The following is an 18,761-nucleotide window of genomic DNA, read 5'->3' as shown; positions in this document are numbered from 1 at the left end:
GTGATTATTAACTCATATTTATTACATATCAGAGAATGGCTAATCATATATCAGTATTTACAAGTATGTTTTTGTTACATTTTTATCTTCAGTTTCTGATGCCTCAGACAGAAGCGATGCAACATGTAGACGTACTGTGATGAATAATGAACTCCTCTTTTCTCAAAGTTTCTGTCCCAGGTGCTATTCTGTGTTTTCTTCCTCATTGAACAGAGTAAATAATAGATTGTCTCTGATGTTTGCCTATGTGCAAGTGTAGCAGAGCATCAGAGACAGTGGAATGAAGAAGCGCTTGGCGTAACCCCCTGGGAGAACTTGGCTGCCTTTGCCTCCCCTGTAAGCCCGGTAACCATGGCACTCAGGTGCTCTTTGTGTTTGACACATAGCTAAGTCCGCCCGGCTCAAGGGACCATATAACGCATCTTTCTGCAAGGGGAAGGAAGATATGTTAAAGCTTGTACTGTAGCTAAAAGAAACACTGGGGCATTATTTTCTAAAACTCGATACATCTTCCTTTGTTTAATGTACTGTTTGTATGTTTGTTTTGCATCGAGTGAACAATGCTTCAAAATAGTAGAAACTATCCTCAGAGAGCTTTCATATCCTTTCAAATGTCTACATGACACGAGGAGACGTGCCCTTTGCCTATGTTGTTACATTATATTCTCTTAGAATTTTGTTATCCTAAATTGTCGTAAGGCAGGTGAGTGGATATTTTACCTAGAGCTAGTGTGCATTCAGCTGACGTGCATGACTTTAGGGACCTCGTCACAGTAGAGGAAGAGTAAAGAGTCCTAATGAATGGGAGGGAGGCCGTTGGTTCAAGAGTCGATACAGGAATAGAAATAATGAAGTCACTGTGGGGTTAGTAGCTGTTTATGTGGACAGTGACGAACATAAAGCCCTGTGGTCCAATGGGAGGTATTCTGTCCCCTCAGGGTTCCAGCCAAAGACTCTGGTTCACATCTGCACGGTAATTGGGCGGATGTGTTGTCGCCATTTTTTTCCAATCTGGAATAACAAGGGTTGTTCTGGGACAGGGTTTAGTTTCCATTGTGCTTTAAAATAGATCACTCTTGCGGGAGACTGATGTTCCTGATATGACGCAAGATGACTGCTGGGACTTTTGTAAAGCAAGCTGCAAAGCTTAAGGTCACTGTCCCTGCTGAATCACTTGTTGTACATGTGTTTCCAAGGTCACACACACCATGCACTCATCCATTTCGGTCCAAACACCAAACAAAAAATGTGTCTTAGGTCTGCTGTATATGACCAATTTGAGAGAAAGAGATGCCACTCATGATGACAATTTGTATGACCTTTGAGGGCCTGTCTGTGTTTGAACTGTAAGTATATTGCACAGTATGTTATATAAAAGTGAAACAATCGTTGTTTAACCATGATTCTTGCAGCCAACAGGGAGACATGCAGACGCTGCCTCTGGGTCTTACCCAGATCAACACAAACTTTTGGGTTTGACAGTATGATTGAATCATTATAAGTCATTTCAGTGCTGATTCCCTTACTTCATTTTCAAGAGACAGAAATGTTACAAAGAGAAAATTACTGATCAGTATTGCATGCCTATACTGTTGATTTAAGGATTTAATGAAGATTATCATTGACCCAAACGACGCTAGATAACGCTGATAGATCTATTCTATTGAATTATTATCTACATTCTAGGTAAGGCATTTTCTTGTATGCTATTGATGAGATGATTATGAAATGCTAAGATATCCTGGACATATAGGAGAGATTTTAATATCAAGAAATTAGATGGCAATATAGTATTGTATTTGTATATTATAGTCATTAGGGGGAAAAACATTTTGGGGGGGAAGTGCCTTGAAAAAATATATATATAAATAAACAAATCCTGCTATATAAATCCTAATGAAAGGGGGGGGGGGGAAATCCAATATTATGAAAGCTGACACTTGGAAAAGAGAAAAAGGAAAACAATGATGAAATTGCACCATGCAGTGTATAGTATATGTTTCCAGGCCATTCTAATTCAAACAGAATACTAATGACTTCATGCAAATTGAATTGTAAATAGCTTTTGCCATGTTGTTATTCATATTGTGGTATCAAAGTGTTTTCATTAAGTAAAACAGTATGCACAGAAGCCACAGTACAACATCGCAACATGCAGGACAGAATCGGCATGATTATGAATTCACTGTATGGGTGTCCTTAGTCCGTATCTAGTGACCATGATATTTTGCATACTGTGTGCGTGTGGGTGTAGGCCTATGTGTCTAAAGACACTACGACACGTGTGTGGAAGGTGTTGATATGTACTGGGACTTGTTAACAAAATATGTAACAAAACATTTATTGTACAGTTGAGAACTACCATCTGTACAATGGATGGAGAACAAAGAGAGTTTGTCCATTTGTGTTGCCCTCAATGTTTCCTTTGAGAATGGATGAATGTTCAGTCATGGCTTACACAGTAGAGTCGATGATTTGATTAAGATGATAAATATGATGAGTATCTTCATTGCGTTTGCATTTTACTTTTCCACCTCTCAAGGTGCGTTTAAGGTTACTGTAGTGACGCTGCATGAACGATGAAAGATACTTAATGCATCTTATGTAACCCTTCTGCCTGTTCTCCTTCCTCTCTGTGTGTCTCCAGAGGTTTGTGGGGAACGTGAACGCTGATGGTGTCGTCCACCACAAGTTGTTCCACTCTATCAGAAGCCGCTTCCTGCGCTTCGTCCCGCTGGACTGGAACCCCAGTGGCTGGGTGGGACTCAGAGTGGAGGTGTACGGCTGTGCCTACAGTGAGTGACCAGCCCACCAACCTTATAGAAAACAACTGTGTTCAGCTAATATCATAATAACTCCATACACATTGAGCTAATATCATAATGTTCTGGCATCTGTGATTCTAACCCATTTGGTATTCACTCTGTGGGACTCCTGGACTGCATTGGACATTGCTCTAACAAGAGCATGTTCAGACCTGTCCAGACTCTAACACTTGTCATTGGGGCTTGTCATCTATCATGGGGCTGATTGTATCCCCATGTTGACGGTGGAATCCATGAGAAAATAGCATTATGCTAGCCAGTAATGTCATTGTAACCATCCTGTACATTTTTGCCCACTATTTAATAAGATATGCAGTATCTGCTAACTGAAGAGACATTTCCTTCTGGCATGCCTTCCTTCATACAAGATCAAAGCAAATACTGACGGAACACAGTCCTCACCAGTTAATAGAGGCAGACAGTGACAGCCAACCAGGCGTGCCAGTTGAGAGCCAGTCTCTGCCTGGGTAATGCTAAATAAATAAAGGGGAGTCACTGGGACGCCTCTCACACACATTCTGAAGCAGCATTAACTGGATCAGCCAGTGAATTACTGCTCTGTGAAAGACAGTTACAATTAACACTGAGTGAGCACTTTCATAATGCCGAACTGTTCCACAGCATGATCCCTGTATTAATGTTGGATGAATGTGTGCTCTGCTAATAAATGCTGCGTGACATGCACCTCAATGTTAAAATGAAACTCCGGAGTGCTCTAACAACGAGCAAATACAGAGGGGAAGAGAAAAATCTTGGAGCCATGCATTACCATTGAAGATGTCATAGATGACAAAGTTGCACTTATAGGTAAGCCCTTGGAATCTGTATTGGGCTCATCATAGTCATTATGGAAATCTTGCTGATAGGAAGGTCTGACTTTTATACATCCTCTAAAATGATTTACAGACATGCATAGGGTCCGGACACAATCAATGAAAAATGCTTAGCTGTGGTCGGTGCTGCACAAATTAGCATGATTCAAACATAGCATGTCTACTTTAATTACACCAACAGAAGAAATATTTCAACATTAGAATGCAGATTTCATTTGTTAATGTTCACTTATTACACTTATTACACATCTTGTTAATGTCAACTGAAGGGCCGTCCTTTGCCTGTAGACTGAGTCATGTCTATGTCTCCCAATCTCATTTTGTTTTTCATTCACTAGACCCTCAGACTTCAGATCTATAAAGGGTAAAAATGATTTTACTTATTTTCACAGCTAATCATGTGAACAATTCTTACTTTTGTTCTGAATATTCCCCATAATTGCCATAATGCCTTATCGTAATTGACAGGGTTGGGTAGGTTACTTTCTAAATGTAATCTGTTACAGTTACTAGTTACCTGTCCAAAATTGTAATCAGTAACGTAACTTTTGGATTACATAAACTCAGTAGTGTAATCTGATTACATTCAGTTAAGAGGCATTTGAAGAAGACAAAAATGTATGTTACCAATTTAACGACATCTATTGCAGGATAACATTTTACTTGATGGGTTGGTTATGTAGATTTCTTCTAACCCATCGCTTTCTACTACATATAATAATACGATTCAATTATATATTTACAGTCCAAAAATTGATGTAGCAACTGCAAATTGCCCCTTTAAGTCTAATAAAAGTGTGCGAGTTTGAGCATGTGTCCATTAGGCCTCTAGATTTTTTATTTTTTATCAGCATGAATTAGATTTAGAAATAAAAGCCTGACTTTTAGGCAGGAATCCGCACTATGCAGCTGTTGCAAAAGTGCATTTTTCACTGGTTGTCCACTGGTTTCAAAACAATGATTGATAGGCAGTTTAAACTTCTTGAATTCACCCATTATTGGGTTCAAATACACATTTAGATTTGTGAACAGTCAACCACGTAAGGCGCAAATAGCTAAATGAGAGAGCAACAGTGTGATTCACATCAATGTGCGATGTAGATATCAATATTACAGTTGCAAGAAAAAGTTTGTGAACCCTTTGGAATTGCCTGGACTTCTGCATAAATTGGTCATAAAATTGTATGTGATCTTCATCTAAGTCACAACATTAGACAAACAGTCTGCTTAAACTAATAACACACAAACAATTATACGTTTTCATGTCTTTATTGAACACACTGTGTAAACATTCACAGTGCAGGGTGGAAAAAGTTTGTCAACCCTTGGATTTAATAACTGGTTGACCCTCCTTTGGCAGCAATAACCTCAACCAAATGTTTCCTGTAGTTGCGGATCAGTCTTGTCTCAATCGGGTGTCAGGTCAGGACTGGGCCACTCCAGAAGGCATATTTTCTTCTGTTGAAGCCATTCTATCGTTGATTTACTTCGGTGTTTTGGGTAGTTGTCCGGTTGCATCACCCAACTTCTGTTGAGCTTCAATTAGCGGACAGATAGCCTTACATTCTCCTGCAAAATGTCTTGATGAACTTGGGAATTCATTTTTCCATCGATGATAGCAAGCTGTCCAGGCCCTGAGGCAGAAAGCGACTACTGTAAAAAAAGAAGATTTGTGCCTCGACACAATCCTGTATCGGAGCTCTACGGACAATTCCTTCGACTTCATGGCTTGGTATTTGCTCTGACATGCACTGTCCAATGTGGGACCTTATATAGACAGGTGTGTGCCTTTCTAAATGATCAATCGAATTTACCACAGGTGGACTCCAAACAAGTTTTAGAAACATCTCAAGAATGATCAATGGAAACAGGATGCACCTGAGTTAAATATTGAGTCTCATAGCAAAGGGTCTGAATACTTACGTAAATAAGGTATTGATTTAATTTCTATGGGGTATTGTGTGTAGATTGATGAGGATTTTTTTTATCCATTCTAGTATGAGGCTGTAACATAACAAAATGTGGAAAAAGGTAAGGGATCTGAATACTTTCCCAATGCAATGAATAAATATATACTGTACCAGTCAAAAGTTTGGACATACCTACTCATTCCAGGGTTTTTCTTTATTAGTACTATTTTCTACATTTTAGAATAGTAGTGAAGACTTCAAAACTTTGAAATTACACATATGGAATCATGTAGTAACCAAAAAAGTGCTAAACAAATTAAAATATATTTTATATGAGATTCTTCAAAGTAGCCACCCTTTGCCTTGATGACAGCTTTGCACACTCTTGGCATTGTCTCAACCAGCTTCATGCAATGCATTTCAAATAACAGGTGTGCCTTGTTAGACGTTAATTTGTGGAATTTCTTTCTTTCTTAACCTGTTATGGCTAGGGGGCAGTATTTTCACGGCTGGATAAAAAACGTACCCGATTTAATCTGGTTACCACCCCTACCCAGTAACTAGAATATGCATATACTTATTACATATGGATAGAAAACACCCTAAAGTTTCTAAAACTGTTTCAATGGTGTCTGTGAGTATAACAGAACTCATTTGGCAGGCAAAAACCTGACAAGGTTTCATGCAGGAAGTGGCCTGTCTGACAAGGTGTCGTTCTTCTTGTCTCTGTTTATTGAAGAGTGAGGATCTTAGCTGTCCCGTGACACTTCCTACGGCTGCCATAGGGTCTCAGAAGGCGGTAAAAAGCTGAATCGTGGCTTTGCAGGCTCTGGCTGAAAAAAAGTAGCGCGTTTGGGTAGTGGCTGGTTACAGTACTGTGAGACTCAGGCTCGTGCCCGCGTCGACCGAAAGCTTTGTTTACTTTCCTCTGTTTAGCTAAATGGACATTCCCGGTCGGAATATTATCGCTTTTTTACGAGAAAAATGGCATAAAAATGGATTTTAAACAGCGGTTGACATGCTTCGAAGTACGGTAATGGAATATTTAGATTTTTTTTGTCACGAATTGCGCCATGCGCGCGACCCTTATTTACCCTTTCAGATAGTGTCTGGAACGCATACGAACAAAACGCCGCAATTTGGATATAACGATGGATTATTTTGGACCAAACCAACATTTGTTATTGAAGTAGCAGTCCTGGGAGTGCATTCTGACAAAGACAACAAAAGGTAATCAAACTTTTATAATAGTAAACCTGATATTGGTGAGTGCTAAACTTGCCGGGTGTCTAAATAGCTAGCCCTGTGATTCCGGGCTATGTACTTAGAATATTGCAAAACGGACATAACGAGTGCATAGAGGAGTTCTGTATCTATAATTCTTAAAATAATTGTTATGCTTTTTGTGAACGTTTATCATGAGTAATTTAGTAAATTCTTAGCAAATTCCTCCGGAAGTTTGCGGGGGGTATGCTAGTTCTGAACGTCACATGCTAATGTAAAAAGATGTTTTTTGATATAAATATGAACTTGATTGAACAAAACATGCATGTATTGTATAACATAATGTCCTAGGTGTGTCATCTGATGAAGATCATCAAAGGTTAGTGCTGCATTTAGCTGTCTTCTGGGTTTTTGTGACATTATATGCTAGCTTGAAAAATGGGTGTCTGATTATTTCTGGCTTGGTACTCTGCTGACATAATCTAATGTTTTGCTTTCGCTGTAAAGCCTTTTTGAAATCGGACAGTGTGGTTAGATAAAGGAGAGTCTTGTCTTTAAAATGCTGTGAAATAGTCATATGTTTGAGAAATTGAAGTTTTTGTATTTTTGAGGAATTTGTAATTCGCGCCACGCCTATCATTGGATATTGGAGCAGGTGTTCCGCTAGCGGAACGTCTAGATGTAAGAGGTTAATGCTTTTGAGCCAATCAGTTGTGTTGTGAGAAGGTAGGGGTGGTATACAGAAGGTAGCCCTATTTGGTAAAAGACTAAGATATTATGGCAAGAACAGCTCAAATAAGTAAAGACAAACGACAGTCCATCATTGGTGCTATAATGAAACTGGTTCTCATGAGGACCGCCACAGGAAAGGAAGACCCAGAGTTACCCCTGCTGCAGAGGATAAGTTCATTAGAGTTACCAGCCTCAGAAATTGCAGGCCAAATAAACGCTTCACAGAGTTCAGGTAACGGACACATCTCTACAACAGCTGTTCAGAGGAGAATGAATAAGGCCTTCATAGTCATATTTCTGTAAAGAAACCACTACTAAAGGACACCAATAAGAATAAGAAACTTAGCTTGGGCCAAGAAACACGAGCCATGGATGTTAGCCCGATGAAAATCTGTCCTTTGGTCTGATGAGTCCAAATTTGAGATTTTTGGTTCCAACCGCCGTGTCTTTGTGAGACGCGGAGTTGGTGAACGGATGATCTTCGCATGTGTGGTACCCACCGTGAAGCATGGAGGAGGAGGTGTGATGGTGTGGGGGTGCTTTGCTGATGACATTGTATGTGATTTATTTAGAATTTAAGGCACACTTAACCAGCATGGCTACCACAGCATTCTGCAGCGATACGCCATCCCGTCTGGTTTGCACTTAGTGGGCCTATCATTTGTTTTTCAACAGGACAATAACCCAACACACCTCCAGGCTGTGTAAGGGCTATTTGACCAAGAAGGAGAATGATGGAGTGCTGCATCAGATGACCTGGCCTCCACAATCACCTGATCTCAACCCAATTGAGATGGTTAGGATGAGTTGGTGCACAGAGTGAAGGAAAAGCAGCCAACAAGTGCTCAGCATATGTGAGAACTCCTTCAAGACTGTTGGAAAAGCGTTCCAGGTGAAGCTGGTTGAGAGAATGTCAAGAGTGTGCAAAGCTATCAGCAAGGCAAAGGGTGGCTACTTTGAAGAATCTCAAATATAAAATATATTTTAATTTGTTTAACCTGTTAGGGCTAGGGGGCAGTATTGACACGGCCGGATAAAAAACGTACCCGATTTAATCTGGTTACTACTCCTGCCCAGTAACTACAATATGCATATAATTATTGGCTTTGGATAGAAAACACCCTAAAGTTTCTAAAACTGTTTGAATGCTGTCTGTCAGTATAACAGATCTCAAATGGCAGGCCAAAACCTGAGAAGATTCCATGCATGAAGTGGCCTGTCTGACAAGTTGTGTTTTATCTTGGCTCTTTTTATTGAAGACTGAGGATCTTTGCTCTAACGTGACACTTCCTACGGCTCCCATAGGCTGTCAGAGCCCGGGAAAAAGCTGAATGATATCGAGGCAGGCTCTGGCTGAAACACATTATCGCTTTTGGCAAGTGGCCGATAATAGTACTATGGGCTTAGGCGCGTGCCCGAGTCGACCGAATGCTTTATTTTCTTTCGTCTGTTTACCTAAACGCAGATTCCCGGTCGGAATATTATCGCTTTTTTATGAGAAAAATGGCATAAAAATTGATTTTAAACAGCGGTTGACATGCTTCGAAGTACGGTAATGGAATATTTAGAATTTTTTTGTCACAAATTGCGCCATGCTCGTCACCCTTATTTACCCTTTCGGATAGTGTCTTGAACGCACGAACAAAACGCCGCTGTTTGGATATAACTATGGATTATTTTGAACCAAACCAACATTTGTTATTGAAGTAGAAGTCCTGGGAGTGCATTCTGACGAAGACAGCAAAGGTAATAACATTTTTCTTATAGTAAATGTGACTTTGCTGAGTGCTAAACTTGCTGGGTGTCTAAATAGCTAGCCCTGTGATGCCGGGCTATCTACTGAGAATATTGCAAAATGTGCTTTCACCGAAAAGCTATTTTAAAATCGGACATATCGAGTGCATAGAGGAGTTCTGTATCTATAATTCTTAAAATAATTGTTATGCTTTTTGTGAACGTTTATCGTGAGTAATTTAGTAAATTCACCGGCAGTGTTCGGTGGGAATGCTAGTCACATGCTAGTCACATGCTAATGTAAAAAGCTGGTTTTTGATATAAATATGAACTTGATTGAACAAAACATGCATGTATTGTATAACATAATGTCCTAGGGTTGTCATCTGATGAAGATCATCAAAGGTTAGTGCTGCATTTAGCTGTGGTTTGGGTTTATGTGACATTATATGCTAGCTTGAAAAATGGGTGTCTGATTATTTCTGGCTGGGTACTCTGCTGACATAATCTAATGTTTTGCTTTCGTTGTAAAGCCTTTTTGAAATCGGACAGTGTGGTTAGATTAACGAGAGTCTTGTCTTTAAAATGGTGTAAAATAGTCATATGTTTGAAAAATTGACGTTTTTGCATTTTTGAGGTTTTTGAATAACGCGCCATGGGATTACACTGGCTGTTACGTAGGTGGGACGATTTGTGCCACCTACCCTAGAAAGGTTAAGACTTTTTTGGTTACTACATGATTCCATATGTGTTATTTCATAGTTTTGATATCTTCACTATTATTCTACAATGTAGAAAATAGTAAAACATTCAGAAAAACCCTGGAATGAGCAGGTGTGTCCAAATGTTTGACTGGTACTGTATATATATATTTATATTCCAGACTAATTTCTTTATTCTTTACTTTTGGAGTATGTGTGTCTTGTTTTTTATTGCTAGGTATTACTGCACTTTTGGAGCTTGAAACGCAAGCATTTCGCTGCACCTGAGTTAACATCTGCAAATCTGTGTACGTGACCAATAGACATAGATTTTGTTATTATTTTTACTCATTCGATTGAGTAAACAATTCTAAGAGGTAAGGGGATTCTAGAATTGTGTTTGTGTGTTTACGAATGTGTTAAACATTCTTTAAATACACAATAGCAAAGTCATGTCTTTGATACAATGTACTGTAAACGTTATTTGAACAGCTTGCCCAATCACGTCAAGTTTTCTCCTACTCATTGCTGATTCCCTTGTTTCTCTAGGCACATCACCCTCCCTCAGTTCTGTGTTGGAATAGCAGGTGCATGTTAGAGATTGCATTATTTATTCAGACAGCTTTGCCTACAGAAACTGAATCCCATCAGAAAATATAATGTATTCAGGCTTTAAAAAGAGGAATTCAACATTTCTCCTGCTGCTGAAGCTCACTACAGTATATCTTTAGTTCAGGCCCATCCACATGAACTGAGCATGGAGCAGAGGCGCAGTGTTAGATAATGTATTAGACAGAGCTAGAGAGTTGTGATAAAAGTACCTCAGAATATATAGAAAAAGTTTGACGTATACTTCCAATCAGAATTTGTGGTGAAAAGTCAATTCTGTAAAAAGAAATGTAACTTGCCACTTCAATTCCTCTCAAAAGTACTGGCAACAGAAAACTCACAGCTCAGATGTGACACAGAGTGCCATAACTGAGGACATTTTCTAAAAAGCAATGATTCTTTGATCTTCTTTCAATCCTCATCTAGAATCGTACGTGGCAGACTTTGATGGCAGAAGCTCCCTGCTCTACCGGTTTAACCAGAAGTCCATGAGCACGGTGAAGGATGTGATCTCGCTGCGATTCAAGAGCCGCCAAGCTGAGGGGGTGCTGCTCCACGGAGAGGGTCAGAGGGGCGACTACATCACTCTGGAGCTGCACCGGGGCAGGCTGGCCCTCTACCTCAACCTGGGTGAGTTTGTCACACTGGGGCAGGCTGGCCCTCTACCTCAACCTGAGTGAGTTTGTCACATTAAGGCATGCTGGCTCTCTACTTCAACCTAGGTAAGTTGCTGGCCCTGCACCTCAACCTTGCTCACATAGGTCAGGGGTTAGAGGTCAGAGATTAGAGATCATGGGTAACAGGACACAAGGCACTCTGGGTAAGGATGGAGGAGTCCTTTGAACCTTAAAAGTAGTCTGGGAAGCAGTCTGGAAAGGGTAACTAGATGTTTGTATTCTACTCCCCTTCCAATTACCACTGCACCTGAGCTCCATTTACTAGCTGGACTCAGACTGTTAAGGATCCACATTGTGAGCAGTTGAGCTGGGAAAGAGAATTCTTAAAGGACAACTGCACTTCCTGATTTGGCCTCATTTTTGTCAATGCTCATTAAGAAAAGCTTGCTGCCATCACTGAATGCAAATGAGAGTTATCTTAAGGGGTGTGGTTTGATGTGGGTGTTTCTTGGGTCTTTGCCATTCTATCAGAACAAACAAGGACAGTACCTAGCCAGTTCTATTTGAAATATCACTGAAAGCAACCTGGCAACATTCATAAAAAATGTTGTCAGGTTTACTTGATTATGAGCTTGTCATAATCAAGCAAAAACATTAGCTAGCAAGGATAAAATAAAATAAATGTAATTCGTCACATGCTTCGTAAACAACAGGTGTGGACTAACAACGAAATGCTTAATTACGGGCCCTTATATTGAACAAGAAGGCCCGCACTGTAACGGCCGTCGGAAGAGAGAGCAGACCAAGGTGCAGCGGAGTTAGTGTTCATCTTCAGGAATTTATTAAACAACGTGAACTTTACCACAACAAGAAAACCGACAGCCAAACAGTACTGTCAGGTGCAAACACGAAACAGAAACAATCCCCCACAAAACCCAAAGGAAATGTTTTTCCTTTGGGTTTTGTGGGGGATTGTTTCTGTTTCGTGTTTGCACTTGACAGTACTGTTTGGCTGTCGGTTTTCTTGTTGTGGTAAAGTTCACCCAGGCTCCTTATGTGTGACTCCCAATCAGCAACAACGAACTACAGCTGTGCCTGATTGGGAACCACACACGGCCCAAAACAAAGAAATACAAAAACATAGAAAAATGAACATAGAACGCCCACCCAATGTAACACCCTGGCCTAACCAAAATAAAGAACAAAAACCCCTCTCTATGGCCAGGGGGTTACACGCACACTGTTAAAGCTCCCAATTCACCGCTTTATTGACAACGTTTCGATCCGAAATGGATCTTTGTCAGGGCCCTTCCCCACAATGCAGATAGAAAGAAAATAGAGAAATAATAGAAAAGTAAAAATAAATAAAATGTTTACCTTTACTTAACTAGGCAAGTCAGTTAAGAACAAATTCTTATTTACAATGACTGCCTACCCTGGCCAAACCCGGGCCAATTGTACACCGCCCTATGGGACTCCCAATCATGGCTGGATGTGAGTGACACCTCTTGCACTGAGATGCAGTGCCTTAGACAGCTGCGCCACTCGGGAGCCCAACATAACAATAAAAGTAATAACAATATAAGTAATTATAGATACACAATGAGTAACGCTAGCTTTGCTATATACAAGGGGTTCCAGTACCGAGTCGATGTGCATGTGTCCTAGGTAATTGAGGTAGATTAAGTTCAGTTGAAGTCGGAAGTTTACATACACTTAGGTTGGAGTCATTAAAACTCATTTTTCAAACACTCCACAAATGTCTTGTTAACAAACTATAGTTAGGCAAGTCGGTTAGGACATCTACTTTGTGCATGACACAAGTCATTTTCCAACAATTGTTTACAGACAGATTATTTCACTTATAATTCACTGTATCACATTTCCAGTGGGTCAGAAGTTTACATACACTAAGTTGACTGTGTCTTTAAACAGCTTGGAAGATTCCAGAAAATTATGTCATGACTTTAGAATCTTCTGATAGGCTAATTGACATCATTTGAGTCAATTGGAGGTGAACCTGTGGATGTATTTCAAGGCCTACCTTCAAACTCAGTGCCTCTTTGCTTGACATTATGGGAAAATCAAAAGAAATCAGCCAAGACCTCAGAAAAAAATGGTAGACCTCCACAAGTCTGGTTCATCCTTCGGCGCAATTTCAAAATGCCTGAAGGTACCACATTCATCTGTACAAACAATAATACGCAAGTATAAAAACCATGGGACCACGCAGCCGTCATACCGCTCAGGAAGGAGATGCGTTCTGTCTCCTAGAGATGAACGTACTTTGGTGCGAAAAGTGCAAATCAATCCCAGAACAACAGCAAAGGACCTTGTGAAGATGCTGGAGGAAACAGGTACAAAAGTATCTATATCCACAGTAAAACGAGTCCTATATCGACATAACCTGAAAGGCCGCTCAGCAAGGAAGAAGCCACTGCTCCAAAACCGCCATAAAAAAGCCAGACTATGGTTTGCAACTGCACATGGGGACAAAGATCGTACTTTTTGTGGAAATGTCCTCTGGTCTGATGAAACAAAAATAGAACTGTTTGGCCATAATGACCATCGTTATGTTTGGAGGAAAAAGGGGGAGGCTTGCAAGCCGAAGAACACCATCCCAACCGTGAAGCACGGGGGTGGCAGGATCATGTTATGGGGGAGCTTTGCTGCAAGAGGGACTGGTGCACTTCACAAAATAGATGTCATCATGTGGAAGAAAAATGATGTGCATATATTGAAGCAACATCTCAAGACATCAGTCAGGAAGTTAAAGCTTGGTCGGAAATGGGTCTTCCAAATGGACAATGGCCCCAAGCATACTTCCAAAGTTTTGGCGAAATGGCTTAAGGACAACAAAGTCAAGGTATTGGATTGGCCATAAGAAAGCCAAGGAGGCCTACAAATAGGTTCAGGTTTGCGGCCGGGAGTCCGCACCTTTGGGGGGGGGGGTACTGCCACGCTCTGACCTAGGAGAGCTGTGTTTTCTCTGTTTAGCTAGGCCAGGGTGTGATAGGTGGGTGGGAATTCTATGTTTTGTTTTCTATGTTTTGGCCAGGTATGGTTTCCAATCAGAGGCAGGTGTCTATCGTTGTCTCTGATTGGAAGCCATACTTAGGCAGCCTGTTTTTCCTTTGTGTTTTGTGGGTAGTTATTTTCCGTTTAGTTGTAAAGTACCTGACGGAACTGTCTGCTCTCATTTTTTGGTTTAATTTGTAAGTGTTCATTCTTCTTTCATTAAAACTACAAGATGAACATATTCCACGCTGCACCTTGGTCTACTCATTATGACGCCTGTGACACACATATACAACCACAAAGACCAGGGAGGTTTCCAACGGCTCACAAAGAAGGGCACCTACTGGTAAATGGGTAAAACATGTAAAAGCAGACACTGAATATCCCTTTGAGCATGGTGAAGTTATTCATTACAATTTGAATGGTGTATCAATACACCAAGTTACTACAAAGATACAGGCATCCTTCCTAACTCAGTTGCCGGAGAGGAAGGAAACCGCTCAGAGATTTCACCATGAAGCCAATAGTGACTTTAAAACAGTTGCAGAGTTTAATGGCTGTGATAGGAGAAAACTGAGGATGGATCATCAAGATTGTAGTTACTCCACAATACTAATCTAATTGACATAGTGAAAAGAAGGAAGTCTGTACAGAATAAAGCCTGTACTTTTTGTCCTGAATACAACGTGTTATGTTTGTGTCAAATCTAATACAACACATTACTGAGTACCACTCTCCATATTTTCAAGCATAGTGGTGGCTGCATCATGTTATGGGTATGCTTGTAATTGTTAAGGACGGTGGAGTTTGTCAGGATAAAAAAATAAATAGAATGGAGCTAAGCACAGTCAAAATCCTATTGGAAAACCTGCTTCAGTCTGCTTTCCAACAGACACTGTGAGATGAATTCACCTTTCAGCAGTACAATAACCTAAAACACAAAGCCAAATATACACTGGAGTTGCTACCAAAAAGACAGTGAATGTTGCTAAGTGGCCAATTTACAGTTTTGACATAAATCTACTTAAAAAGGTTTGGCAACAACTGAAAGAGTTTGTCTAGCAAAGATCAACAACCAATTTGACTGAGCTTGAAGAATTTTTAAAAGAATAATGGGCAAATGTTGCACAATCCATGTGTGGAAAGCTCTTGGAAAGACTTACCCAGAAAGACTCACAGCTGTAATTGTTGCCAAAGGTGCATCTACAAAGAATTGACTCAGGGGTGTGAATACTTATGTCAATTAGATATTTCTGTATTCCATTTTCAATTCATATGCAAAAATTTCCAAAACATGTTTTCACTTTGTCATTATTGGGTATTGTGTGTTACAACATATTTTGGAATATTTTTTATTCTGTACAGGCTTCCTTCACAATGTCTACAAACATGCCCTACCAAGCAAAAAAGGCTTGCACATAGTGTGGAACTGAGAAAAATGGCTTTTATTTACCTTTGTTTCACAGTACCTTTATGCAGTTACTGCTAACATGACCCCCATTTTCTCCAAAACACAATACAATAGAGGCAGGATATTTGTCCACATGATTAAGCATGTATTTAATGTAGCAAAAATGACATTCATTTTCGACCAAATGAGCAGTTACTGCCTTTTTGCTTGGTAGGGCAGTGTAGATGGGTGAGAAAAAAAACGATTTAATCCATTTTAAATTTAGGCAATAACACAAGAAAATGTGGAATACAGTGGCTTGTGAAATAATTCACCCCCCTTGGCATTTTTCCTATTTTGTTGCCGTACAACCTGGAATTAAAATAGATTTTTGGGGGGGTTTGTATCATTTGATTTACACAACATGCCTACCACTTTGAAGATGCAAAATATTTTGTATTGTGAAACAAATAAGAAATAAGAAAAAAAAGAAAACTTGTGCGTGCATAACTATTCACCCCCCAAAGTCAATACTTTGTAGAGCCACCTTTTGCAGGAATTATAGCTTCAAGTCTCTTGGGGTATGTCTTTATAAGCTTGGAACATCTAGCCTTTGGGAATTTTGCCCATTCTTCCAGGCAAAACTGTTCCAGCTCCTTCAAGTTGGATGGGTTCCGCTGGTGTACAGTAATCTTTAAGTCATACCACAGATTCTCAATTGGATTGAAGTCTGGGCTTTGACTAGGCCATTCCAAGACATTTAAATGTTTCCCCTTAAACCACTCGAGTGTTGCTTTAGCAGTATGCTTAGGCTCATTGTCCTGCTGGAAGGTGAACCTCCGTCCCAGTCTCAAATCTCTGGAAGACTGAAACAGGTTTGCCTCAAGAATTTCCCTGTATTTAGCGCCATCCATCATTCCTTCAATTCTGACCAGTTTCCCAGTCCCTGCCGATGAAAATCATCGCCACAGCATGATGCTGCCACCACCATGCTTCACTGTGGGGATGGTGTTCTCGGGGTGATGAGAGGTGTTGGGTTTGCGCCAGACATAGCATTTTCCTTGATGGCCAAAAAGCAACATTTTAGTCTCATCTGACCAGAGTACCTTCTTCCATATGTATGGGGAGTCTCCCACATGCCTTTTGGCGAACACCAAATGTGTTGGCTTATTGTTTTCTTTAAGCAATGGCTTTTTTTCTGGCCACTCTCCTGTAAAGCCCAGCTCTGTGGAGTTAAAGGCTAAAAGTGGTCCTATGGACAGATACTCCAATCTCCGCTGTGGAGCTTTGCAGCTCCTTCAGGGTTATCTTTGGTCTGTTTGTTGCCTCTCTGATTAACACCCTCCTTGCCTGGTCCATGCGTTTTGGTGGGCGGCCCTCTTGGCAGGTTTGTTGTGGTGCCACATTTTTTCAATTTTTTTTATAATGGATTTAATGGTGCTCAGTGAGATGTTCAAAGTTTCGGGTATTATTTTATAACCCAACCCTGATCTGTACTTCTCCACAACTTTGTCCCTGACCTGTTTGGAGAGCTCCTTGGTCTTCATTGTGCCGCTTGCTTGGTGGTGCCCCTTGCTTAGTGGTGTTGCAGACACTGGGGCCTTTCAGAACAGGTGTATATTTGCTGAGATCATGTGACAGATCATGTGACACTTAGATTGCACACAGGTGGACTTTATTTAACTAATTATGTGACTTCTGAAGGTAATTGGTTGCACCAGATCTCATTTATGGGCTTCATAGCTAAGAGGGTGAATACATATGCACGCACCACTTTTCTGTTAAATATTATTACACATTTTTTAAACAAGTTATTTTTTTCACTTCACCGATTTGGACTATTTTGTTTATGTCCTTTACATGAAATCCGAATAAAAATCCATTTAAATTATAGGTTGTAATGCAACAACATAGGAAAAATGCCAAGGAGGATGAATACATTCGCAAGCCACTGTAAGTCAAGGGATATGAATACATTCTAAAGCACTATACTGTTGGTTCCTTTTGTCCAAATGGGAAAGGGCAGTGTAAAGTGCAATAGAGATTGCATCATCTGTGGAGCTGTTGGGGCGGTATGTGGATTCAGTGTGTCTGGGATGAGGGTGTTGATGTGAGCCATGACCAGCCTTTCATAGCATGTGATGGCTATAGTTGTGAGTGCTACGGGGCGATAGTCATTAGGCAGGTTACCTTGGCATTCCTGGGCACATGGTCTATGGTGGTCTGCTTGAAACATATAGGTATAACAATCTGGGTCAGGGAGAGTTTAAAAATGCCAGTGAAGTCACTTGCCAGCTGGTCAGCGCATGCTCTGAGTACACGTCCTGGTAATCCCTCTGGCCCTGCGGCCTTGTGAATGTTAACCTGTTTCACAGTAGAACCGCTGGGCCTTGACGAACCCCCCTTCAAGCTAATTATATTCTCACAGTGTAATTAATACATTTCATTTATACTAATATAAAAATAATCATTTGGTTGTGTTTATGAATGCCTTGGGTAACATTAGAATTAGGGTTGGGTAGTATTCAGATTTTCGTATCGTCACAACATCCTTCTCTCATACCGGGATATACAGTATTACTGGCTTAGTACACAAGGGTGTGCCAAAAAACACAAAAAAGCCCATTGTGTGTCTTTTATCTGCTAACAAAATGAGCATAAGTAATAGCGAATTTCAATGGAGGCTGCTAGCTAAATATGCTAGGGAGCTACCAAATGTCATTTTGGTGAGTTTGTACATTTACAAGTGAATGTGAGAGAGACATTTTATAACTGAACAAAGTTTTGAGGCATGCTTGTCTGAACGAACAGTACTGGCTCTGGAGCAGCATGTGTAGGCTACACGCTCAATCTATGTGGAGTCATTAGGGCGACAGGCCTGCCTTCTCTGCTTAGAGAAGAGGGGAGAGCTGAAGATGCACCCTGCTCAGAGAAGAGGGGAGAGGAGAAGATGGGCCAAGAACGGAGAGGAGAAAATACGCAAGGAAATCAAGATAGCATTGGCAGCTGTACAAATAACTAATCCAAAGGGGCTTTGACTTCTCAAACACGGCAGAAAGCTAACACAATATGATGCCCTGTCACCTTATTAATTCAGCAACTTACTTAGATTAACTAGCAAGTTAAATTTAGGGGTCGGGCTAATACAGAATTCTGCGTTTTTCACGT

The 18,761-nt window shown here is 40.5% G+C and overlaps 1 protein-coding gene across 1 annotated transcript in view; it reads left to right on the top strand.

Annotated features, from left to right (window-relative positions):
* The window catches only part of LOC106586279 (contactin-associated protein-like 5), a 129,143-nt gene that overhangs the window by 42,061 nt on the left and 68,321 nt on the right, over window positions 1–18,761 (top strand). Inside the window, exons 4-5 of the mRNA XM_014173405.2 lie at window positions 2,648–2,795; window positions 10,995–11,198. Coding sequence (XP_014028880.1) covers window positions 2,648–2,795; window positions 10,995–11,198 — 352 coding nt within the window. The remainder of the gene's footprint in view (window positions 1–2,647; window positions 2,796–10,994; window positions 11,199–18,761) is intronic.

The sequence above is a fragment of the Salmo salar genome, chromosome ssa25 (genome assembly GCF_905237065.1).
Source record: "Salmo salar chromosome ssa25, Ssal_v3.1, whole genome shotgun sequence".
Lineage (NCBI taxonomy): Eukaryota > Metazoa > Chordata > Actinopteri > Salmoniformes > Salmonidae > Salmo > Salmo salar.
This window is presented reverse-complemented; position numbering and strand designations above follow the sequence as displayed.